At 47.4% G+C, this 26000-nt stretch overlaps 1 protein-coding gene across 3 annotated transcripts in view; it reads right to left on the reverse strand.

Annotated features, from left to right (window-relative positions):
- The window catches only part of LOC129697533 (myomesin-2-like), a 130220-nt gene that overhangs the window by 69203 nt on the left and 35017 nt on the right, over positions 1-26000 (reverse strand). For all 3 annotated transcript variants that reach the window (XM_055636187.1, XM_055636186.1, XM_055636188.1), the window contains 4 exons: positions 15362-15450; positions 15205-15255; positions 9439-9603; positions 1359-1520 (listed from right to left, as the gene is read on the reverse strand). In XM_055636187.1, coding sequence (XP_055492162.1) covers positions 1359-1520; positions 9439-9603; positions 15205-15255; positions 15362-15450 — 467 coding nt within the window. The remainder of the gene's footprint in view (positions 1-1358; positions 1521-9438; positions 9604-15204; positions 15256-15361; positions 15451-26000) is intronic.

Genomic DNA, 26000 nt, shown 5'->3' on the forward strand with positions numbered 1-26000 from the left:
GTCTAGTCTAGTCTAGTCTAGTCTAGTCTAGTCTAGTGTAGTCTAGTCTAGTCTAGTCTAGTCTAGTCTAGTCTAGTCTAGTCTAGTCTAGTGTAGTCTAGTCTAGTCTAGTCTAGTCTAGTCTAGTCTAGTGTAGTAGTCTAGTCTAGTCTAGTAGTCTAGTGTAGTGTAGTGTAGTCTAGTCTAGTCTAGTGTAGTGTAGTCTAGTGTAGTCTAGTGTAGTGTAGTCTAGTCTAGTGTAGTCTAGTCTAGTCTAGTCTAGTCTAGTCTAGTGTAGTCTAGATTAGTCTAGATTAGTCTAGTCTAGTCTAGTGTAGTAGTAGTGTAGTGTAGTCTAGTCTAGTCTAGTGTAGTGTAGTCTAGTCTAGTGTAGTCTAGTCTAGTGTAGTCTAGTCTAGTGTAGTCTAGTCTAGTGTAGTCTAGTGTAGTCTAGTGTAGTCTAGTCTAGTCTAGTCTAGTCTAGTCTAGTGTAGTCTAGTCTAGTGTAGTGTAGTCTAGTCTAGTGTAGTCTAGTGTAGTCTAGTCTAGTGTAGTCTAGTCTAGTGTAGTCTAGTCGAGTGTAGTCTAGTCTAGTGTAGTCTAGTCTAGTCTAGTGTAGTCTAGTCTAGTCTAGTGTAGTGTAGTCTAGTCTAGTGTAGTCTAGTCTAGTCTAATGCAGTCTAGTGTAGTCTAGTCAAGTCAAAGTCTAATCTAGTCTAGTCTAGTGTAGTCTAGTCTAGTCAAAGGTTAGTCTAATCAAAGTCTACTCCAGTCTAGTCGAAGTCTAGTCGAATCTAGTCTAGTCAAAGTCTACTCTAATCTAGTCTAGTTGAGATCTAGTCTAGTCGGTCTTGTTGAAGTCTAGTCTATAGATGAGGTCTAGTCCAGTGGATTGATTGAAAGATACAGCATGGAAACAGGCCCTTCGGCCCAGTGGGTCCATGCTGACCAGCGATCACAACGTTCACACTAGTTCTATCTTATCCTACTTCCTCATCCACTCGCACACACTAGGGGCTATTTACTGAAGCCAATTAACCTACTAATCTGCATGTCTTTGTGACGTGGAGGAAACCGGAGCACCAGGAGAAAACCCACGGGGTCACAGAGGGAACGTGCAAACTCTGCACAGACAGCACCTGTGGTCAGGATGGAACCCAGGGACTCTGGTGCTGTAAGGCACTGGCACTGATGCTGAAGTTATGGGGGGGAAGGCAGGAGAATGGGGTTTGGAGGGGGAGATAGATCAGCGGGGTAGACTTGATGGGCCGATTGGCCTAATTCTGCTCCTATCACTTATGACACTACCAGCCGCACCACCCTGCCACCCACTGGGATTTGAATTAAAATATTATTTACAGTGATGCTGAATCTCTTACCTCTCACAAACACATAAGCACTGTGCTCGGAAATGCCACCTCTCGTAACCAAACGGAGGGTGTACAGGCCTTCATCATCTTTATTCAGGTGAGGTAAGGTGAGGATGGCAGTGCCTTCTTTGTACTGCATCATAGTCCATTTAGACTTCTTTATCTCCACATCTGGAAAAGAAAACATTTGCAGGGATAAGGAAGAACCCCGCACTTACACCAATTGAAGATAGACACAAAGTGCTGGAGTAACTCAGTGGCTCAGGTGGTATCTCTGGAAAACATGGATAGGTGACGTTTTGGATCAGGGCCATCTTCAGACTGAAGTCTGTAGAAGGGTCCCGACCCAAATCATCACCCATCCCTTTTCTCCAGAGATGCTGCCTGGCCCGCTGAGTTACTCCAGCACTTTGTGTCTATCTTCAGTATAAACTAGCATCTGCAGTTCCTCTATACACTTAAAACAACTGGGACTTGAAATTGGTGCCAAATCTGGCGACTCTGCATACTCTCTCAGCGTGCCACTGCGAGAAACTTGTGCCGTATCTGAGATGCTTGTCTAAGATGTATCTAAGTGCCAACTGAAGATAGGCACATAAGATGTATCTAATTTTTACTGAAGATAGACACAAAAAGTTGGAGTAACTCAGCGGGACAGGCAGCATCTCTGGAGAGAGGAATGGGTGACGTTTCAGTTCGAGACCCTTCTTCAGATTTTTACTGAATTGTATACAAAAATGAATTTCACTGTATCTCGATACATGTGACAATAAAGTACCGTGGAACCATCAAACTTTAGACACACTGTCAACCAGTAGCAATAGATAATAACTAATTAAGATAAACCGTAGATGGGATGTGAGGGACATGTTTGTTTTTATACAGAGAGTGGTGGATGTCTGGAACATGTTGCCAGCCGTGGTGGCAGAAGCAGATACCATTGTGGTATTTAAGAGGCTTTCAGATAGGCACATAGATATGCAGGGAATGGAGGGATATTAATCACGTGCCGGCTGAGATTAGTTTAGCCTGTCATCATGTTTGGCACGGACATTGTCTGCTGAAGGGCCTGCTCCTGTGCTGTACTATTGTATGAAAGATATATACACTTTAGAGATCTAGTGAGGAAACAGGCCCTTTGGTCCGCTGAGCCCAAGCTGACCAGCAATCACCCCATACACTAGCACAGTCCTACCAGGGCTGCTAACTCTCACGCTTTGAGCGTGAGAATCACGCCCTCAGGCAAACTCTCACACCCTCACGCTGATCAGGCATTTCTCACGCTCTGTGGTGAGAAATTCTGTGATCAGCAAAAATGTCAAAACTCGGATAAACTGCATGGTCCGCGGGTGTTGGAGAGCTGGGGCTGAGGGAGGGATGGAAGCAGTGGGCGGATACAGATGCGGAGAGCCGGGGCTGAGGGAGGGATGGGAGCAGTGGGCCGATACAGATGCGGGGAGCTGGGGTTGGTGAGTTTGCGGGGCTGACGAGTATTTGCACGGCTAGCGAGTCGCTGGCTGCAGCTCCGGCCATGGAGCACTCAGGACAGTGCGAGTGGCCCGGGCCGTCGGACAGACTCTCAAAGGGAGGTGGAGAGAGAGAGAGGGGAAGGAGACAGGGAGATAGTGGGGGAGAGAGAGAGAGGGGGTGGGAGAGAGGAGAGAGAGGGGAGAGACAGAGGGGGGAGATGGAGAGAGAGAGGGGGAAGAGTGAGGGGGAAAGGGGGGAAGAGAGAGAGAGGGGAAGAGGGGGGGGGGAGAGAGGGGGGTGAGAGAGGGGAAGAGACGGGAAGAGAGAGGGGGGAGCGAGGGGAGGAAGGGGAGAGGAAGAGAGGAGAGAGCGTGGAGAAAAAGGGTGGAGAGAGAGGGGGAGAGAGGAGGAAAGAGAGAGAGAGACAGAGAGGGAGAGAGGGGGAGAGAGAGGGGAGGAGAGAGGGGGGAGAGAGAGGGAGAGAGAGAGAGGGGGGAGATAGAGAAAGAGAGAGAGAGAGAGAGAGGGGAGAGAGAGAGGGGAGAGAGAGGAGAGAGGGAGAGGGAGAGAGAGAGAGAGGGGGAGGGGAGAGGGAGACAAAGGAGAGAGATAGGGATAGAGAGAGAGGAGAGACAGAGAGAGAGAGAGAGGGGAAAGAGATGGAGAGGGAGAGAGAGGGGGGGGGGTGAGAGGTGAGAGAGTGCATCCTGGAGGACAACCAGTGGCTGCTGGAAGTAAGTACCAAGCACTGGGTAGAAACGGTGGAAGATAGTGGACTTCAAATGGGGGTGGTTGGTGAAAGCATCCTGCTTGCCTGCTAGATTTTCACTTACGGTAACTGCAGGAAAAATGTTCCCGATGTTGGGGGCGTTCAGAACCATGGGTCACAGTTTAAGAATAAAGGGGGGGCCAGTTAGGACAGATGAGACCAAACTTTATTCACGCAGAGAGTTATGAATCTGAGGAATTCTCTGCCACAGAAGGCAGTGCAGGCCAATTCACTGGATGTTTTAAAGAAAGAGTTAGATTTAGTTCTTGGGGCTAACAACATCAAGGGATATGGGGAAAAAACAGGAATGAGGTACTGATTTTAGATGAATAGCCATGATCATATTGAATGGCAGTGCTGGCTCGATGGACCGATGGTCTTTTCCTGCACCTATTTTCTATGTTTCTATGCTTGAGTATATGGTAATAAAACTCGATCACTTGATTTTGAAGCATTCATGCATGGTGGAGGTATAATGTAGTCATAGAGTGATACAGTGTGAAAACAGGCCCTTCGGCCCAACTTGCCCACACCCGCCAACATGTCCCAGCTATGCTACCTGCTTTTGGTCCATACCTCCAAACCTGTCCTATCCATGTATCAGTCTAACTTTTTCTTAAATGTTGGGATGGTCCCTGCCTCAACTACCTCCTCTGGCAGCTTGTTCCATAGACCCATCACCCTTTGTGTGGATAAAGTTACCCCATAAAAAGTTACCTCTTAAAAATACCATACAAAAAACATTGAAATCATACTTCTACAGTGCACTAAAACATGATTTTAATACATCAAATTTCAAAAAGTTCCTAACCTGGGAGGGGGGACACCCTTCTTCCACACCCTCTCCCCACTCGGTTGCTCCACTCCCTCACCGGGTACCCCAAGGCCAGTGATCAGTGATCGCACAGCCTCCCCCTTTTCAAAAACGCTCCAATCCAATTTAAAGCATATATATTGTATTCAAGTGTAGGTTAAAAGACTCGCTGCAGTATGCACCGTATTGCTCAATTCCAATGGAAGGGGGACAACTTTACTGCTGCCTCCTCCTCCTCCCCCTCGGTCCATGCTCCCTCGGGCTTGGTCTCAGCTCTCACTCCCAACTCTCACCCAATTAAGAAGCCAATTAAGCTATAACCATCCACATCTTTGGAGTGTGGGAGAAAACCGGAGCACCCAGAGAAAACCCACGTAGTCACAGACTGCACCCGAAGTTGGGATCGAACCTGGGTCTCTGTGAGTCAGCAACTTTACCGCTGCCTCACCATGCCTCAGCTCTCATTCCAAAATCAATACGTCCAAGTGTCGACAGTGTGAAGACTCGGGGACCAAGATTCCAACTGTTTTCCATAAAACTAAAACCAAAATATATATTCATTCTGCACAGGAAACTAACATGACCAATGATACCTGATCTGTGTGTTTCAATAGAAATGTATGTGTTAAGTGTGTCAGTGCTTCTTAAACTGGTGAATGGTTCAACCAAGGGTGAATGAAATTATTTTGGAGTGAATGAGTTAATTTATGTTTTTTTGCTCATGTGACAAAATAATTGATATATAAAATTATGCACACGGGAGAATAAGACGAAAATTACCAAAAAACAAAACATTTTAGTCGAGGGTGAATGACATTTTGTGATAAAGACTCAAGAGTGAATGACTGTGAAAATGCCACTTTAAATAAAAAACTACGGCACAAAGTGCTGGAGTAACTCAGCGGGTCAGGCAGCATCTGGGGGCAACTGCGATAGATGATGTTTCGGGTCGAGTCTAAAAGAGGGTCTCGATCCAAAACGCCACCACCATTTTCTCCAGAGATGCTGCCTGATCGCTGAGTTACTCCAGCACTTTGTGTCCTTTTGAGGATTAATCAACATCTGCAGTTAGAATATGAATATTGATTTTTCTAACTTCAAGCGACCCTTGGTTTCCCTCTCTCTCTCTGTCCCTCCCCTACCCTGGTTCTCCGACTAGTTTCACTGTCCTCGTGATTAATTTTACTGTTTGTGTGTCTCGTTGTCACCTTCCCCTCAGCCAACAATAAACCATTCTCCATTTCCTTACCATCGTCTGCTTTGATCTGTCATTTTCACACCTTACCCTTCCATATAACTAGTCCTTTTCTCCCCTGGACCCTCAGTCTGAAGAAGATCTCTACCCAAAACATCACCTGTCCCTTCTCTCCGGAGATACTGCCTGTCCCGCTGAGTTACTCCAGCATTTTGTGTCTATCTGCAGTTATTTCTACACCAGTGCCCAGCTGTTCAGCACTTTGCCAGCAGATGGCAGTCACCACCAGGGACAGCATCCCAGTGGAATGAGATACTGTTTGAAGTGGTGTCACCACAGGTTACTAACGCAGTCTCCTGTTGACAGGGCCACCGCTCTTCCCCAAGGTTCCTGCACAAATCTACCCGGAAAGAACACTCTTTCTCCAAGGTAGCTGCCACGTCTGATGTAGTTGCTTTCCACTTTAAGTGAGTTCATACGGTGGAATGATAACTAAAATCAGGGTGTGTTCAGCAGTGTGGGAATGTCAAAGACCAGAGGGCACCGCTTTAAGATCAGAGAGGGAAAGTTTAAAGGAGATGTGAGGTGCGGGCCAAGTTTTTTTATTTACACAGGGTGGTGGGGGCCTGGGACGCACAGCTGGGGATGGTGGTGAAGGCAGATACGATAGTACAGTGAAGGAACGGATATGTGACAGCTGGCACATAGATGAGCAGGGAATGGAGGGATATGAATCACAGCAGAGATTAGCCACGTGTCATAGTTACATGTGAGAAATGTGTGTTAGAGGATTAGATCGGGCAGATGCACAGTGTCTCTTGCCCAGAGTAAGGTAATCGAGAACCAGAAAGGACATAGGTTTAAGGTGAGGGGAAAAGATTTAATAGGAAATGAGGGGTAACTTTTTCACACAAAGAAGGATGGTGGGTGTATGGAACGAGCTGCCGGGGGTGATAGTTGAGGTGGGATTATCGCAACGTTTAAGAAACATTTAGACAGGTACATGGATAGGACAGATTTAGAGGGATGTGGGCGAAACACAGGCAGGTTGGACCAGTGTAGATGGGGCATATTGGGCAGTGTGAGCAAGTCGGGCCGAAGGACCTGTTTCCATATGACTCTCTGACTCTATATGTGACAATAACGTTTCCTTGAATCATTGAATAACTTGACATCATGTTCAGCATGGAGACTGTGGGCCGAAGGGCCTGTTCCTGCGCTATACTGTTCTATGTCCTCTGTGCCCCTCAGCCATGAGTCTCGCGGTGGAGGGCAGGTGCAGATGTTGTGCCAGCAGGGATTGGGGGATTACTTGGTGGTGAAAGCAGATTGTGGGCAGTGTGTTCAGCACACATACTGTGGTCCTATGCTGTACTGTTCAATGTTCTCCATAATCACTCTCAAATGAAACTGTGCACAGAATTGATGGACAAAGTGGAGGTAGCAGAAGAATGGAGGCAATTTGGCAACTTGCTGAGAGAGCCATCATAGATTCAATGGACTGAATGGCCTCAATGTGCAGCCCTTCAGTGAATGACTATGCTGGGGGTTTGCAGCCTAAACCATTGAAGAGTATCATATTAACTTCTTTTTATAGAAGTATGAATGGCTTTCTTTTCAAATTTGAAATAATTCTTTGCAACACAAGATGTAAATCTATATAATTACGTGATTTAGTTTAGTTGAGTTTAGAGATACAGCATGGAAACAGGCCCTTCGGCCCACCGAGTCCTGCACTACACTAGCACTATCCTACACACTAAATACAATTTACAATTTGCAGAAGCCAATCAACATGCAAACCTGCACGTCTTTAGAGTGTGGGAGGAAACCGGGGAACCCGGAGAAAACCCACGCGGTCACTTGGAGAACGTACAAACTCCATACAGACAACACCTGAGTTCAGGATCGAACCCCAGACCCTGGCACTGTAAGGTAGCAACTCTACCGCTGCGCCACTGTGCTGCTTCATCAACTCCCCTGTCAAATGTTATGGGGAGAAGGCAGGATGGGGTTAGGAGGGAGAGGTAAATCGGCCATAATTGAATGGTGGGAGTAGATCCGATGGGCCGAAAGGCCTAATTGTACTCCTATCACTTATGACCTCCCCAGACCTCCCACTCACCCACAGACTGGGGTCAATTTACAAGGGGCAATTATCCTCTCAACCTTGAAACTGGGAGCACCTGGAGGAAACCCATGTAATCACACGGAGAACATGCAAACTCCACACAGAGAGCACCCGGGATCTCTCAAACCTGGGACTTTGGAGCCGTGAGGCTGCGGCTTCACCCGCTACACACCACCATATTCAAACGTCCTTGTGTGATTTGATGTCAAATGATCGGCAATGAAGGAACATTGCCACACAGGGTCCCGGCATTATAAACCACTGCTCCAAATCTATCTTGAACATAGAACATGGATCAGCACAGGAGCAGGCCCTTCGGTCCACAATGTCCATGCCGAACATGATGCTAAGTTAAACTTGCCCCAGCCTCCATATGACTCCATTCCCTGTCTATCCATGTGCCAAAAAGCCACTTGAATAGCAGTGCTATGTCTGTCTCAATAACTAGACCTGGCAGCACATTCCAGGCACTCACCACTCTCTGTGTAATAATACTTGCCCAGCAGGTGATAAATTCATCTGTTCTATGAGCGAAATCAGGCCATTCGGCCCATCACGTCTACTCCAGCATTCCATCATGGCTGATTTATCTTTCCCTCTCAACCCCATTCTCCTGCCTTCTCCCTATAACCCCTGACACCCGTACTAATCAAGAATCTATCAATCGCCTTAAACATATCCATTGACTTTGCCCCTCTCACAGTAAAGCCGTGCCCTCTAGTCTCTGCCACCCCGCCCCAATGAAAAACGTTCTGACTGTCTACTCTATCCTTGCCTCTGCTGATTTTACAGGCTGTAGAAGGGTTCCCACCTGAAACGTCATTTATTCCATTTCTCCAGAGATGCTGCCTGCCTGACCCGCTGAGTTACTCCAGCATTTTGTGCCTATCTTTGACATAAAGCGGCATCTGCAGTTCCTTCCTACACTCTCCCGATTTTATATACCTCTATCCGGTCTCACGAGAGACAGAGGCGCCCTTTTGCAAAAAAGAACGTGCTCGTAACTGAAGGGGGTTGTTGAAGGTCGATGAGTCGAGGAGTTAAATTTCCACTGACTGGCAGTGAGGTGACTGGAAACGGAGAAGCAGAGAGCTGATCTCGGCAGGGCTGGAATCTGCAGCTACAGAGATACGGTACCAGGGAGCTGAGCTGTCCTAGCTGCTCACTTTAGCAGATGTACGTGGTGCTAATGGCGGGGAGCAGGCTGAGAGCCCCAATGATCCCAGGAATATGTGGGTTAGCATATACAATGAGTGTTTGACGGCACTGGGCCTGTACTTGCTGGAGTTTAGAAGGATGAGGGGGAAACCTCATTGAAAAGTACCGAATAGTGAAAGGCCTGGATAGAGTGGATGCACGGAAGATGCTTCCACTAGTGGGAGAGTCTAGGGCCAGAGGCCACAGCCTCAGAAATAAAGGATGTTCCTTTAGGAAGGAGATGAGGAGGAATTTCTTCAGTCAGAGGGTGGTGAATCTATGGAATATTTTGCCACAGAAGGGCTGTGAAGGCCAAGACAGTGGATATTTTTAAGGCAGAGATAGATAGATTCTTGATTAGTCCAGGTGTCAGAGGTTATGGGGAGAATGCAGGAGATGGGGTTAGGAGGGAGAGATAGATCAGCCATGTAACATACAGAGGAGTAACATAATGGGTCAAATGGTCTAATTCTGCTCCTATCACTTATGACCTTATGACCTATGACTACTGACCGTCTCGGTACCACACAGCTTCTGGCTGGAGACGGCGGATGTTGGGTGTAAGGATCATTCGGCAGGTCAGGATCATCGTCTCCCCCTCGGTGCCAAAGCTCACCCCAAACTTCTCGCTGTACTGGATGTCAATCTGTGTGAAGACAGCAGGCGACAGCAGAGGAACTGTTGGAGAGAGAAAAACAGCAGGCGTTAGCACAAAGTCGACTTCACTCAATATCAACTTCACCTCCCATCCACACCTCACGCTGCCACGGCAAGACCAGCAGCAGAATCGACGGCCAGTCTCACTGGTGCCGAGCTGTCGGAGGAAGTTGGTGAGGCAGGAACTATCACGAATCTCCGCCCGGCACGGCCTGGGGACGTCGGGAGCCGCGGACTCCGGTGGGAAGCGGCCGATTTGGAGGTCCAAGCCGCTGAGGTTGCCCTCCCGTTCAGACGTCGGAGTTCCAACATCCCAGCGGGCTGCCCGTAGCGGCAACTGCGGAGGGTCCCGGAGGCCCCGACCACGGGTGAACATCAGAGGAAGAGAATGACTGACTTTGGTGCCTTCCCTCACAATGGGAAACTTTGGATTCTGCTGCTGGGGATGTTTGATGTTGAACTCTATCGTGTGTTGTGTTCTTTTATTTTATTGTGTGGGTGATCACATTTCACTGTGCCAACTGGCACATGTGACAAATAAATATATCTTGTATCTTGTATCTTGTAGGCGGCGCGACTCTCGTCAGCAGCGGCCTCTGCAGCCCGTCTGCGTTTTTATTATTTTTTGTCTATGTTTTTATGTAGTTTTTGTTATTTTTTGTTGGGGTGTGTGTGTCGGGGGGTATGTGTGTGGGGGGAGGGAGGGGGTAACTTTTAATCTCTCCCTGCACGGGAGACCCGACCTTTTCTTTGTCGGGTCTCCGTTGTCGTTGGGGCTGCAACGAGGAGCGGCCTCCAACAGGAAAACCGGGGGCTCTGGTGCCGACTACTCACTTCACCATCGCGGAGCTGGCCGAGTCCAGAGCGGGTGGAGCGGTGGTGGAGCGCTGCTGCTGCTGCGGCCCGACCTCCGGAGATTCTGAGGCTGCAACTACGGGTCTGGCGGACGGCGGCACCGGGAGCCCGCAGGTCCCTGGAGGGAGACCGCTTTTCAGGGCTCCCGCAACGGCGACTTCTCCCGCCCGAGTTGCGGGGTTGAAGAGCTCCTGGAGCGGGGCCTTACAGCACCGCCCCGCGCGGCTTGGAATGGCCGCAGGACTCTGCGAGTGCACGCCGGGGGCTCTAACACCAAGACCCGGTGTGCGACCTTGCATCACCCGGCGTGGCTTTAATGGCCGCGGGACAATCGCCATCGCCAGCCGGGGACTTTGACTTTGACTCTGACATCGGGGGGGGGAGAGTGCAGTGGAGAGATAAGTTTTTTTGACCTTCCATCACAGCGATGTGATCGATGTTTATGTAAATTATGTTGTGTCTGGGTCTATTTGTTTGTAATGTATGGCTGCAGAAACGGCATTTCGTTTGGACCTCAAGGGGTCCAAATGACAATTAAATTGTATCTTGTATCTTGTAAAGTTTAAGATACATTTGGGCAGGTACATGAATAGGACAGGTTTAGAGGGATATGGGCTAAACACAGGCAGGTGGGACTAGTGTAGATGGGACATGTTGGGCAGTGTGGGCAAGTTGGGCCGAAGGGCCTGTCTCCATGCTGTGTGTCTCTTGTTCCATTGTCGCTACTTAAACAACACTCTTGACTAAATGATTCATGTGAACTTAAATAATGATTGTTAAAAGTCATTATCTGTGCTGAACCTCGACCTTTAAATCACTTATAATTTGCGGGTTTAGTTTAGTTTAGCTTATTGCTGTCACGTGTACCGAGGTACAGTGAAAAGATCTTGTTGCGTGCTATTCAGTCAAAGAAAAGACTGTACAGGATTGAAATCGAACCGTCTACAGTGTACAGATAACAATTTGCATCCTAATGCTTTACCCACAGAACAAAACGCAACATTCCCTTATGACGTTACATGGAAATATTTTGCCATTTCCCGCACTGCGATGGAATTAAAATCCATCACTCACTGTGACCTTTGAGTTGGAGTTGAGTTTAGTTAAGTTTGAGTCTAGTTTATTGTCACGTATACCTTTGTTGCGTGCTTTCCAATCAGCGGAAAGACAATACATGATTACAATCGAGCCATCCACAGTGTACAGATACAGGATAAAGGGGATAATGAGAATAACATTTAGTGCAAGGCAAAGTCCAGTAAAGTCTGATCAAAGATAGTCCGAGGGTCTCCAATGAGGTACATAGTAGTTCAGGGCTGCTTTCTAGTTGTGGTGGGATGGCTCAGTTGCCTGATAACAGCTGGGAAGAAACTGTCCCTGAATCTGGAGGTGTGCGTTTTCACACTTCTCAGATTTCAGATTCAATTTTAATTGTCATTGTCAGTGTACAGTACAGAGACAACGAAATGCATTTAGCATCTCCCTGGAAGAGCGACATAGCAAACGATTTGAATAAATAATAATAAGTGTCCGGGGGGGGGGTGGTGATTGGCAGTAACCGAGGTACGTTGTTTAGTAGAGTGACAGCCGCCGGAAAGAAGCTGTTCCTCGACCTGCTGGTTCGGCAACGGAGAGACCTGTAGCGCCTCCCGGATGGTAGGAGGGTAAACAGTCCATGGTTGGGGTGAGAGCAGTCCTTGGCGATGCTGAGCGCCCTCCGCAGACAGCGCTTGCTTTGGACAGACTCAATGGAGGGGAGCGAGGAACCGGTGATGCGTTGGGCAATTTTCACCACCCTCTGCAATGCCTTCCGGTCGGAGACAGAGCAGTTGCCATACCATACTGTGATGCAGTTGGTAAGGATGCTCTCGATGGTGCAGCGGTAGAAGTTCACCAGGATCTGAGGAGACAGATGGACCTTCTTCAGTCTCCTCAGGAAGAAGAGACGCTGATGAGCCTTCTTGATCAGAGTAGAGGTATTGTGGGGCCAAGAGAGGTCATCGGAGATGTTGACTCCCAGGAACCTGAAGCTAGAAACACGTTCCACCTCCGTCCCGTTAATGTGGATGGGGGTGTGCGTGCCGCCTCTGGACTTCCTGAAGTCTACAATGAGCGCCTTGGTCTTCTTGGAGTTAAGGGCCAGGTTGTTGTCAGCGCACCATGCTGCTAAGTGCTGGACCTCCTCCCTGTAGGCCAGCTCATCGTTGTTGCTGATGAGGCCAATCACCGTTGTATCATCTGCATACTTGATGATGGTGTTAGTACCATGTACAGGTGTGCAGTCATAGGTGAAGAGGGAGTAGAGGAGGGGGCTCAGCACACAGCCCTGTGGAACGCCGGTGTTCAGGGTGAGGGTTGAAGAGGTGTGCTTGTCTAACCTCACAGACTGGGGTCTGTTGGTTAGAAAGTCCAGTATCCAGTTGCAGAGGGAGGGGTCGATGCCCAGGTTACCGAGTTTGGTGATCAGTTTTGATGGTATAATGGTGTTGAATGCTGAGCTGTAATCGATGAACAGCATTCTTAAGTGTCTCTGTTGTCGAGGTGGGAGAGGGCGGAGTGAAGTGCCGTTGAGATGGCATCCTCCGTACTCCTGTTCTTGTGGTAGGCAAACTGATAGGGATCCAGTGTGGGGGGTAGGCAGCTTTTGAGGTGTGCCAGGACCAGCCTCTCGAAGCACTTGGTGATGATGGGGGTAAGTGCAACTGGGCGGAAGTCGTTGAGGCTTGCCGCAGTGGAGTGTTTTGGCACTGGCACGATGGAGGTGGTTTTAAGGCAAGTGGGGGCAACTGCTTGGGCAAGTGACAGGTTGAAGATGTCAGTCCAGACGTCTGTCAGCTGCGCAGCACAGGCACTGAGCACGCGCCCGGGGAGGCCCTCAGGGCCAGCAGCCTTACGTGCATTAGTCCTACTCAGTGCCACGTATACGTCGTAGGGGGTGAGTGTGAGGGGTTGGTGATCGGCAGGTAGCACAGCCTTGATGGCTGTCTCTAGATTGTCCCTGTCGAAGCGGCCATAGAAGTGATTAAGCTCCTTAAGGAAGGAGGCGTCGCTGGATGTGGGGGTGATGTCGGAGGGTTTATAGTCCGTGATGGCCTGGATGCCTTGCCACATGCGTCGGGGGTTGGAGTTGTTGTTGAAGTGCTCCTCAATCCTGAGCTTATGGCAGTGCTTGGCCTTCCTGATGCCCCTCTTCAGGTTAGCCCTGAATGAACTGTAGGCTGTAGGCTGTTTGAGGGAGGTGACACTATTGATGGTGGAGTTTATAAAGTCCAGAACAGAGGATGTGTAGGAATCAATGTCCGTGTGGGAGTCAAGGGTGGCCTGGGCTGCAAACGCCTTCCAGTCAGTGTTTCCAAAACACTGCTGAAGTGTGAAGTCCGCTTCCTCTGACCAGACTTTAACTGTCCTCACAGTGGGTTTAACCCGTCTGATGAGTGGGGAGTACTTAGGGAGCAGGAACAATGAGACGTGATCAGACTGACCAAGGTGGGGGAGGGGGATGGCTCCTGAGAGCAGTGTACCTTTAACCTCCGGTGGAACGGGATGAAAGGTCAGCTAGGCCCGATGCACTGGGGTATCTCAGTGGAGAGCGATACAGAGCACACTAAACAACCCAGAGCAGGGTTGATTCTGACCACGGATGCTGCCTGTACGTTCTCCTTGTGATCACGTGGGTTTCCTCCGGGTGCTCCGGTTACCTCCCACATCCCAAAGACGTGCAGTTTTGTAGGTTAATTGGCTTCAGTAGAAATTGACCCCAGTGTGTGGGATAGAAATAGTGTACGGGGTGATCGCTGATCGGCGTGGACTCAGTGGGCTAAGACGCTGTATCTCTAAGCTAAATTTTACCAAGGTGATCAGGTACTCCACTCTGAAGTGCCCACTGTCTGCATACATGGGTGAGGGAGAAATTGAGCTACAATGTTAATTCTGCACACTATATATTTCTCTTCACCCTACCTATTGAACTTGAGTTTGGCTTGATCTACTCAAGTTGGCCTAAAGAACTGCAGATGCTGTTTTGCAAAAAAAGCCACAAATTGCTGGAATTGCTCAGTCTGAAGAAGGGTCCTGCCCTGAAACGCTGCCTATCCATATTCTCAATGGATGCTGCCTGTCCCGTTGAGTTACTCCAGTACCTTGTGCCTATTCTAAAATTGCATTCATGTACAGTATTATTGATTTGATTGGACAGGACACTATACAAAGCTTTTTGCTGTACCACAGTACACGTGACAATAATACACCTAAACCAAAACATTTGGAGGATCAGATTCTTCCAGAAAATGAGAGAGATAGAAAGATCAAAACTGACTATAGAGAAAACAGATTAAAGAGTGAAAAAGAACTGACTAGAGAGAACAAAACTGAATAGAGAGAGAACAAAACTGGCTAGAGAGCAAAATTGGCTAAAGAAAAAGAGAGAACAAAACTGGCTAAAGGTGGAAGACAGGACAAAACTGACTATAGAGCAAAACTGACCAAAGACCAAAATAGTGAACAAAACTAACTAAAGGTAAAAGGAAAAAGAAAACAAACTGACACGAGAAAAATATAACTAAACTGATTAATGAGAAAAATAGAACAAAACTGACTAATCAGGAAGAACAAAACTGACTAAAAGAGAACACTGACTAAAGAGAAGATATAAAAGTGGCTGAAGAGGAGAATAACTAAAGCAGCATCTGCTGGCATGTGTGAGTGTTGTGGGCAGTGGGCAGTGGGCACTACAGGGTGTAGCGGGATGATCCACAGTGATATACTCACGTTTCACAGGGAGCAGCACCGAGTGGTAAGGCTCTTCATCCCCATGGAACCCTAAAGGAAGACGACAATTTAGATGCTTGTCCACACGAGGCCTCCCGTACAATAGGCAACGGCAGGAGCCCAGCGTTAATCCCACCCTGCTAAACCTGGCACTTACGTTTGACAATGACAGCGGCGTTGGTGGAAGACTCTCCGTGGATGTTGAAGGCCACAGCGGTGTACTGAGCAGTGTCGCTGGTCGTACATCTATGGACAGAGGCAAGGCCGGCTTAGACAATCATCATGGGTTCAATCCATGCACAGTCACAGAGGTCCCAGGGTCAAGGAACAAGTTTAGTTTAGTTATAGTTTAGTTTAGTTTATGTTTTAGTTTCAGTTTAGTTTAACAGGGTGAGGCCACACACAAATTGGAGGAACGGAACCTCATATTTCACTTGGGTGGCTTACAACCCAGCGATATGAATGTTGAATTCTCTCATTTTAAGTAAGTTCCATCTAAACTCCCCTCCCCTCCTTCCTCCATACTTGTCGTTTAACCAGTTCCACAGTTGACCACATTGTACCTCTCTTGCGATCACAACTTCCCGAGCCAACAATGGCTCTACCAGGGTACCGCCCTGCCCGAGATTTATTCGTGGCCGGCCCAGATTGCTCCTGGTCTTTTTTCGTCCCCAGCTCTACACCCCCCCCCAGTCTGAAGAAGGGTCCCAACCCAAAACATCACCTATCCTTTTCCTCCAGAGATGCTGCCTGACATTTTGTGTCTATCTTCAGTATAAACCAGCATCTGAAGGTCTTTGATTCTACATTCCTTTGTTTAGTTTAGTTTAATTGTTGTCACGTGTACCAAGATACAGTGAAAAACATTTGTTTGCTTGCTCTCCCGTCATCGAAAAGACTATACATGATTACAATCAAGCCATCCACAGGTCAAAGAATAAAGGGTACAACATTTAGTGCAAGGTATAACATTGAGGTCCAATGAAGTCCCATTAAAGGTAGTTCTAAGGCAGGGGTGGGGAACCTGTTCATGTTGGAAGGCCACATTAAGTTAGCTGTAATCTAATAAGGCCGCATCCAAGAAACTTCAATTAGATATAGGATTATTTTATTGAATCTTCTTTTACTCGTTGGTATTTTAAATACGTTCATTTTAAGATTAAAATAAAAAATAATAAAAGACGTACAAAAACATATTAATAAAAATAAAAGGATTTGTTCTACAAGATTTGGATTAATTCCAAAGGACGCACTTAATGGCCTAGCAGGCCGCGTGCAGCCTTAAGGCCACAGGTTCCACACCCCTGTTCTAAGGTCTCCAATGAGGTAGATGGGAGGTCAGGACCGTTCTCTAGTTGGTCATGGAATGGTTCAGTTGCCTGATAACAGCTGGGAAGAAACTGTCCCTGAATCAGGAGGTGTGCATTATCTCCCTCACTGTTCGAGACAGTCTGTGGATACCGAGAAAATTATATATTTGCTGAGAGTCAGCTTTCTCTAGATGTGAGGCCACACCAATTATTTCCTAGGTCTTAGCCACTGTCCAGAGGTCCCTGCCCTAAGGTACATGCAGTGGGAACAGCAGGTGATGCCTTTCACAGTCAAATAAACTGCAGATACTTCATCAAATAGTTCATAGAAGGATAATCACAGCCACATACCCACGCAAACTGTCACCATGTTGGTCTCTGGGAACTGAGAGAGGGAAATTCAGGTCATTCAATTCATGTAAAACGTTGGTTTAGTTTAATGTACTGAGGAGCAGTGAAAAGCTTTTTTGTTGTGTGCTATCCAGTCAGCGGAAAGACATGATTACAATCGGGCCTTACACAGTGTACAGATGACATTTCGGGTCGAAACCCTTCTTCAGATTTCTGAAGAAGGGTTCCAACCCGAAATATCACCTCTTCCTATTCTCCTTAAATGCTGGCTGACCAACTGAGTTACTCCAGCATTATGTGTCTATAAACCTGCACCTGCAGTTCCCTCCTACACAGTCATTTGATACAGGATAAAGGAAAGAACAGTTAGTGCAAGAAGAATTCCTGTAAAGTCCGATTAGTCCGAGGGTCTCTAATGAGGAAGATGGGAGGTCAGGACTGCTCTGAAGCTGGTGAGCGGACGGTTCAGTTACCCCAATTCAGGCAATTTAATGACTGACACTGCAATGAATGATCGTAAGGCATAGGAACAGAATCAAGCCATTCGGCCCATCAAATCTGCTCAGCCATTCTATTTTTCCCTCTCAATCCCATTCTCCTCCCTTCTCTCCATCTCCTCTGACTCCCCTACTAAGCAAGACCCCGTCAATCTCTGCTTTCAAAACACCCAATGACTTTGCCTCCACAGCCATCTGTGCCAATGAATTCCACAGATTCACCACCCTCTGTTTATCAAAGCCAACTCATGGTTCAGAATTCTTTGGAAGGAGACCAAGTATATCATCGGTTTGAATAAACCCTGCTCCATACTAACTCAGTGCGAAGAAGTGTTCCATCCCGGAATGTCATCTGTCCATTTACCTTCCACGGATGCTGCCTGACCCACTGAGCCATCCAGTGTGGAAACAGGCCCCTCAGCCCAACTTGCCCACGCCGACCAACATGTCCCATCTACACTAGCCCCACCTGTCTGCATTTAGCCCATATCCTTCTAAACCTGTCCTATCCATGTACCTGTCTAAATGTTTTTTATACGTTGCGATAGTACCTGCCTCAACTACCTCCTCTGGCAGCTCCATCTATATACCTACCATCCTTTATATAAAAAAAACCTGTCCATCAGGTTCCTATTAAATCTCCACCCCGCCCCCTCCCACCTTAAATGCGTGCCCTCTGGTTCTTGATTCCAGCAAAGCGCAACTGCTGGAAGAACTCAGTGGGTCAGGATGTGGAGAGATTACATTTTGGGCTGGGACCCTTCTTTCTAATTTATTTTTGTTTTTATGCTCAAAATCCCAGCTTCTGTAGTCTCTCGTGTTACCGTACTAACCCCTGTGGCCGCACAACCTCGGGTACCCAGCTTGTCCTGTAACTCCAGGGGTGACACAGCGGTAGAGTTACTGCCTCACAGCGCCAGAGACCCAGGTTCCATCCTGACTACCAGCGCTGTCTGTACATTCTCCCTGTGACCTGTGTGGATTTTCTCCGGTTTCCTCCCACATCCCAAAGATGTACAGGTTTGTCGGCTAAATGGCTTCAGTAAAATTGTACATTTTCCCTGGTGCATAGGACCATGCTAGTGCATGGGGTGATCACTGGTTGGCATGGACTCGGTGGGCCGAAGGGCCTGTTTCAGTGCTAGAGGCACATGTGCATGAAGAGGTTCCAGAGTGAAAGAATGAAGGAGAGAGTCTTGCGCTAACCCCCTCACTGTCAAACACAGTGCCATTAATTACACCAACTCTCCCCAGCACCATTGTATTCCCTCCACAGTCCCACTAGATTCTGTCTTTGCACAGGCACTAACGAACCTACAACCCTGCACGGCTTTGGGAAGTGGGAGGAAACCTACAATTCAGGGACAGTTTCTTCCCACATGAACCATCCTATCACCAGCTAGAGAGCAGTCCTCACCAACCATCTATATCATTGGAGACCTTTGAATTATCTTTCATTGGACTATTTTGACTATTTTACTGTTTTGACTATTTAACTGTTCTTTTTACAATCCATGTTCTCGGGGTATCTAAATCTAAATGTTATTAGTTATTTATGTTATGACATCGGTTGGAAGCTGCATACCAAATCTCGTTGCGCTTATGTGCAATGACAATAAAATATATTATTATTATTATTATTATTATATTATTATTATTTATCTTGCATTAAATTTTGAAACCTTTACTTGTACACTGTGGACGGCATGGTTGTATTAAGTATAGTTTTTTCTTTGACTGGGTAGCATGCAAGCAAAAGCTGTTCACTGTCCCTCGGTACACGTGACAATAATAAACTAAACTAAAACAGCAGCACCTAAAGGAAGCCCATGCCATAACAGTGAGAGCGTGCAAACTCCACAAAGACAGCAGCCGAGGTCAGGTTGCAGCCTGGTTTTTTTCTGGTGTCGTGAGGCAGTGAAGTACTTGTTACTCCCATGTCGATTGAATTCATTGTTTGAAAGACACAGAATGGAAACAGGCCCTTAGGCCCACGTTGACCATCGATCACCCCTTCACACTAGTTCCAAGTTATCCAACTTTCTCATCCACTTCCTACAAGCAATTTGCAGAGGCCGATTAACCTGCAAACCCGCACGTCTTTGGGATGTGGGAGCAAACCAGAACACCCGGAGAAAACCCACGCAGTCGCAGGGAGATCGTGCAAACTCCAGTCAGGCAGAATCCAAGGTCAGGATCAAGCCCATGTCCCTGGGGCTGTTAGGCACGGTGTCTAGCTGCTGCACCACTGTGCCATCCATATCATTTATATTTTATATATATATATATATATATATATTGCATTGGGCAGCATGGTGGCACAGTGGTAGAGTTGCTGCCTTACAGCACCAGAGACCCGGGTTCAATCCTGACTGTGGGTGCTGTCGGTACAGAGTTTGTACGTTCTCCCTGTGACCTCGTGGGTTTTCTCCGGGTGCTCCAGTTACCTCCCACATTCCAAAGACGTGCAGGTTTGTAGCTTAATTGGCTTTAGTAAAATTGTCTTAGTTTCCGTGTGTAAGGATAGTGCTGGTGTACAGGAATCATTGGTCTGTGTGGACTCGGTGGGCCGAAGGGCCTGTTTCCACGCTGTATCTCTAAACTAAACTATTAGTAAATAAATACAATGCCATTGCTATTGGAGGAGAGATTTATGCTTTGTAACCCCCCCATCCCCGTCACAAAATTAAAATGTTTGTAATAGCACTCTAGTTTTCACTCTCTTCCCCCATTTTGAACCGTCCTCTCCTGATGTGTGAAGTATTGTCTCTCATTGTGTTACTGTCAGCAGAACGATGGTTGCCAGCATTCCTTTACTTCCGGGGGGCCCCCTTGCCTTCACAGTATGCATTCCTCAGATCCAGTGTTTCATAGTTATAAAGTATCGCAGCACGGAAACAGGCCCTTCGGCCCACTGAGTCAGTGCCGACTGTCAACTACACTTGTACACATCCGGTTTCCTCCCACATTCCAATTAACCACACTGTTTTGTAGGTTAATTGGCTTCTGTAGATTGTCCCTAGTGTGTAGGATAGAACTAGTGTATGGGGTGATGCTGGTCAGTGGGGACTCAGTTAGCCAGACGGCTTGTTTAACGCTGTTTCTCTGAATTAAGCCACATTTACATTGGGTCGTGAGACAATGGGCTAAATATCGTACTGCTTATAATATTGCTGTAGAAACAACATCCTCTGGGTCACATCCTCTGGGTCTGTTAGACATTGATTTCCACAACCGCATGACAGTCAGGGTTTTAGAAACATAGAAACATAGAAAATAGGTGCAGGAGTAGGCCATTCGGCCCTTCGAGCCTGCACCGCCATTCAATATGATCATGGCTGATCATCCAACTCAGTATCCTGTACCTGCCTTCTCTCCATACCCCCTGATCCCTTTAGCCACAAGGGCCACATCTAACTCCCTCTTAAATATAGCCAATGAACTGGCCTCAACTACCTTCTGTGGCAGAGAATTCCAGAGATTCACACCACTCTCTGTGTGAAAAAAGTTTTCCTCATCTCGGTCCTAAAAGATTTTCCCCTTATCCTTAAACTATGACCTTTTTGTGCTAGTTAGCAGTGTGATTAGTATAAGTTTGAATATAGTTTATTGTTGCTTGTACTGTACAGTGAAAAGCTTCTGTTGCGTGCTAACCAGTCAGCGGGAAGGCTATACACAATTACAATTGAGCCATTCACAGTGTACAGATACAGGATAAAGGGAATAACGTTTAGTGCAAGATAAAAGTCCGATCAAAGATAGTCCTAGGTTCTCTAATGAGGTAGATGGGAGGTCAGGACTACTCTCTAGTTGTTGATAGAATGGTTCAGTTGCCTGATAACAGCTGGGAAGAAACTGTCCCTGAATCTGAAGGTGTGCGTTTTCACACTTCTATACCTCTTAGCTGATGGGAGGGGGGAGAAGAGGGAGTGACCGGGGTGAGATTGGTCCTTGATTATGCTGGTGGCCTTGCCGAGACAACGTGACATGTAGATGGAGTCAATGGAGGGGAGGTTGGTTTGTGTGATGGTCTGGTCTGCATCACCCCACAATTCTCTGCAACTTCTTGCGATCTTGGATGAAGCTATTCCCAAACCTGTGATGCATTCCCATAAGTTGCTTTCTATGGTGCATCTGTAGGAGTTGGTGAGAGTTGCTGGCGACATGCCGAACTTCCTAAGCCTTCTCTGGATGTTCTTTGGGAGTTAATGAATGCAAATAAATGCAGGGAAGGTCTGTCCCTTCAAGGAGCAGGGCAGTGGGCCTGATTTCTATTCTGTATCACTGTCTAATCTGAAGAAGGGTCCCAACACAAAATATCACCTTCCATGCTCTCCAGAGATGCTGCCTGCCTTGAACCCCCCCCCCCCTGGAATTACTCCAGCTTTTTCATGTCTCTGGACATGCAATGCTAAATCCTCTAAGCCTCTATTACCTTAGAAGACTGAGGAGATTCACTACATCAACAAATACAGCCAACAACATTATATTCCAGTACGTGCAAATCTCTGAAGATCTGACCCGGTTGCAACACATCGATGAAATCATACAGAAAGCCAATCAACACCTCTGCTTCCTTGGAAGATTGAGGAGGTTCAATAAATTGACAAACAGAAACATAGAAACTAGATGCAGGAGGAGGCCATTCTGTCCTTCGAGCTAGCACCACCATTCATTGTGATCATGACCGATCATCCCCAATTAATAACCCTTGCCTGCCTTCTCCCCATAGCCCTTGACTCCACTAGCCCCTAGAGCTCTATCTAACTCTCTCCTAAATCCATCCAGTGACTTGGCCTCCACTGCCCTCTGTGACAGGGAAATACTCTTTTGAACCTCTCCAGAGTGGAGAGCATATTGACTGGTTGCATCACGGCCTGGTTCGGCAACTTGAACACCCAGGAGAGAAGGAGAAGGCAAAAAGTTGTGAACACTGCCCAGTCCATCACCGGCTCTGACTTCCCCATCGTCAAAGGAATTTGCCAGAGTCACTGCCTCAAAAAAGCAGCCAGCATCATCAGAGACCCACACCACCCTGGCCACACATTTGTTTCACTCCTGTTATCGGGAAGAAGATGCAGGAGCCTGAAAACTGTAACGCCCATGTTCAAGAGCAGCATCTTCGTAATAGCCATTGAACACTACAAAACTAAGGACTGTCTTTGTTTGCACCAGGAATTTTAGCTTTGTTTTTGCCTTATATTGGAGTTATTCATTTATTTTTGATTATTATATATTATCTACGAATATTGTGTACACAGCCCTGTTACGCTGCTGCAGGTAAAGACTTTTATTGGTCACCAATATGCACCCATCACTCGCCAAGCTTTGTCCTGCCCCTCCTCTCTTCCAGCTTTCTTCACCCCCCTCACCCCCCTTGCAGTCGAAGAAAGGTCCCGACCTGACACTTCACCGATCCATGTTCTCCAGAGATGCTGCCTGTCCCAGCACTTTGCCTCCGTTTTTGTAAACCAGCAGCTGCAGATTCTTGTTTCTACTCTTTCATTGCTCCTCTCTCAATACATATGACAATTGAACACTTTGCCTCCTTGGACCGACCTGATCAAGATCCAAACATTTGACCATTGTATTCCAGCCTGAAGCAATGGGTCCAGGGTTTGCTGAAGTTGGTGTCAAACGATCAAATGATTAACCCATGAGTTAACTTTGTTTCTTCATCAATCAACTCAAATTTCATCACCAACCTCCCCAAGTGCCAGAGACAGGGAGTCATACAGTGTGGAAACAGGCTCTACGGCCCAACCTCTCCCACACCGACCAATATGTCCCATCTACACTCATCCCACCTGTCTGCGTTTCTCCATATCTCTCTAAACCTGTCCTATCCATCTATACGTCTAAATGTTTTGTAAATGCTGTGATAGTCCCTGCCTCAACTAACTCCTCTGGCAGCTCATTCCATACACCCATCAACTTTTGTGTGAAAAAGTTACGTCTTAGATTCCTATAAAAATTCCCCCCAACCCCAACCCAACCTTAAACCTGTGTCCTCTGGTTCTCGATTCCCCTACTCTGAGCAAGCAACTCCGTGCGTCTATCCGATCTATTCCTCTCATGATCTTATACAGTACACCTCTATAACATCACCCGCCATCCTCCTGTGATCCAGGGAGTCTCTCCCTCTCCTCAACCTCTTCCTGCAGACTGAATGTTTTCCAGAAATCTTCAACTATATTTATTATCAGCATTTAAATGCACGCCGTCTTTGCGACCCTTCGGCCCCGAGCCCTTTACGCAGGGTAGGGATATCAAGAGCAGGTGCTGTGTATATGGAGTTTCTACGTTCTCCCTGTGGTCACGTGAGTTTTCCCCGGGTGCTCCAGTTTCGCCCACACGCCAAAGATGTGCAGGTTTGTAGGTTAATTGCCTTCACGAAAAATTGCAATTTGTCCCTGGTGTGTAGGATAGTGCGAGAGTACGGGGTGATCGCTGGTTGGTGGGGACCCGGTGGATGAAGGGCCCCTTTCCACGCTGTATTCTTAAAGATGTAAAACGAAATCGACTTTCCAGAGTATCGCAGGTGTCAGTACTTGATTTATAGAGAATTAATAACGAGCCTTAGAGAGATACAGCAGGGAATGAAACCCTTCAGCCCTTCAAATCCCTGCTCAACACCAACCACCTGTTCACCAGGATTCCTCCTTCATCCTATGGTTTAATCTGCACCGATGGCCCTAGGGCAAACTGCTTAGTTTAGAGATACTGCACGGAAACAGGCCCTTCAGCTGGCCGAGTCCATGCTGACCAGCGATTCCCGCACACTAACACTATCCAACACACACTGGGGACAATTTACAATTTTTAATCAAAGCCAATTAACCTAAAAAAACTACGTCTTTGGAGAGTGGAATGAAACCGGAGCACCCAGAGAAAACCCTCATGTCACAGGGGGAACGTACAAACTCCGTACAGACAGCACCCATAGTCAGGATCAAGTCTGGGTCATTGGCGCTGTGAGGTAGCATCTCTACCACTGCACCACCCTAAACTTCTAAACCCAACACTAAGTTTCTAAACTTCAGTTTTCAGTTCAGCGTGTGGCAGGTCAAGTGCCTATTTTTAGACGAGCAGTTATCAAAATCTGATGTCTCAGATATTTCGAGCACTCCGAAGCCGGCAGGGATGTCACAGAATTAGAAACGTCTCATGTCACCACTCTATCGTGTCCTTGGTAACAAGGCGGTGGCCAAGAAAAGCCGATCTGCTGAGGGCACAGGGATCCAGTCACCCACAGCTCAGCGTTTTGTGGAGGCCAGCTGTCATTGGTGGGGCTACGGCTCAAACGGAGAAGGCAGCTTACATCACCCATCTAAATCTGGCCACCGAGAGAGAAAAACCTCCCAAACTATGGGGCATTCACACGGAACTGTGCATGCCCCTAATGGCGCAGCAGTAGAGTTGCTGCCTCACAGCACCACGGACCCCGGTTCGATCCTGTCTACGGGTACTGTCTGTACGGCGGTGTACGTTCTCCCTGTGACCTGCGTGGGTTTTCTCCGGGTGCTCAGATGTGCTCCCACACTCCGAAGACGTATAGGTTTGTAGGTTTATAGGCTTTGTATCATTGGTAAAATTATCCCTGATGTGAGTTGGATAATGCTAGTGTATAGAAAAATCATTGGTCACCACGGACTCAGTGGGCCAAAGGGCCTGTTTCCGCACTGTATCTTTAAACTAAACTAAAGATGGGGGGGGAATCCTGAGCTAAAGACAAAGTACTTGAGTTAGTCACGCATAAGTTCATAATTTCTAGGAGCAGAAATAGGCCAACTGGGCCCCATCAAGTCTACCATAAAACATGGAGCAGAATTAGGCGGCACATCGGTAGAGTGCGGCCTTACATCACCACAGACCCGGGTTCGATCTTGGCTGTGGGTACCATCTGTACAGAGTTTGTACTTTCCCCATGACCTATGAAGTCTACTCTGCCATACAATCATGGCTGATCTATTTTTCCCCTCTCAACCCCATTCTTCTGCTTTCTCCCCATAACCCCTGACACCCAAACTAATCAAGTACCAGTCAATCTCCACCTTAAACTAATCCACTAACTTGGCCTCTACAGCCTTCTGCGGCAATGAATTCCACAGATTCACCACCCTCTGATTAAATTAATTCCTCCTCATTTCCTTACAAAAGCTACGTCCTTTTATTCAGAGGCCGTGCCCTCTGGTCCTAGACTCTCCTCCTATGGGAAACATCCTCTCTACATCCACTCTATCCAGGCCTTTCACTATTTAGTAAGGCAGCATCTCTGGTGAACATGGACAGACATTTTCGTAAGACATCGGAGCAGAATTAGGTGGCATGGTGGTGCAGCAGTAGAGCTGCTGCCTTAGAGCACCAGGGTTAGACCCGGACTACATGTGCTGTCTATACAGAGTTTGCACGTTCTCCCTGTGGCCATGTGGGTTTTCTCCAGTTTCCTCCCACATTCAAATGACGTATTGGTTTTTGGTTTAATTGGCTTTTCAGTAAATTGCAAATTGGCCCTAGTGTGCAGGATAGTGCTAGTGTACAGGGTGATCACTGGTCGGCACAGAGTCAGTGGGCTGAAGGGCCTGTATCTGTAAAGTCTAAAGCACGGGTTCTCAGCCTTTTTCGTCCCGTTTATCCC

This window comes from Leucoraja erinacea, chromosome 5 (genome assembly GCF_028641065.1).
Source record: "Leucoraja erinacea ecotype New England chromosome 5, Leri_hhj_1, whole genome shotgun sequence".
NCBI classification, from domain to species: Eukaryota; Metazoa; Chordata; class Chondrichthyes; order Rajiformes; family Rajidae; genus Leucoraja; species Leucoraja erinaceus.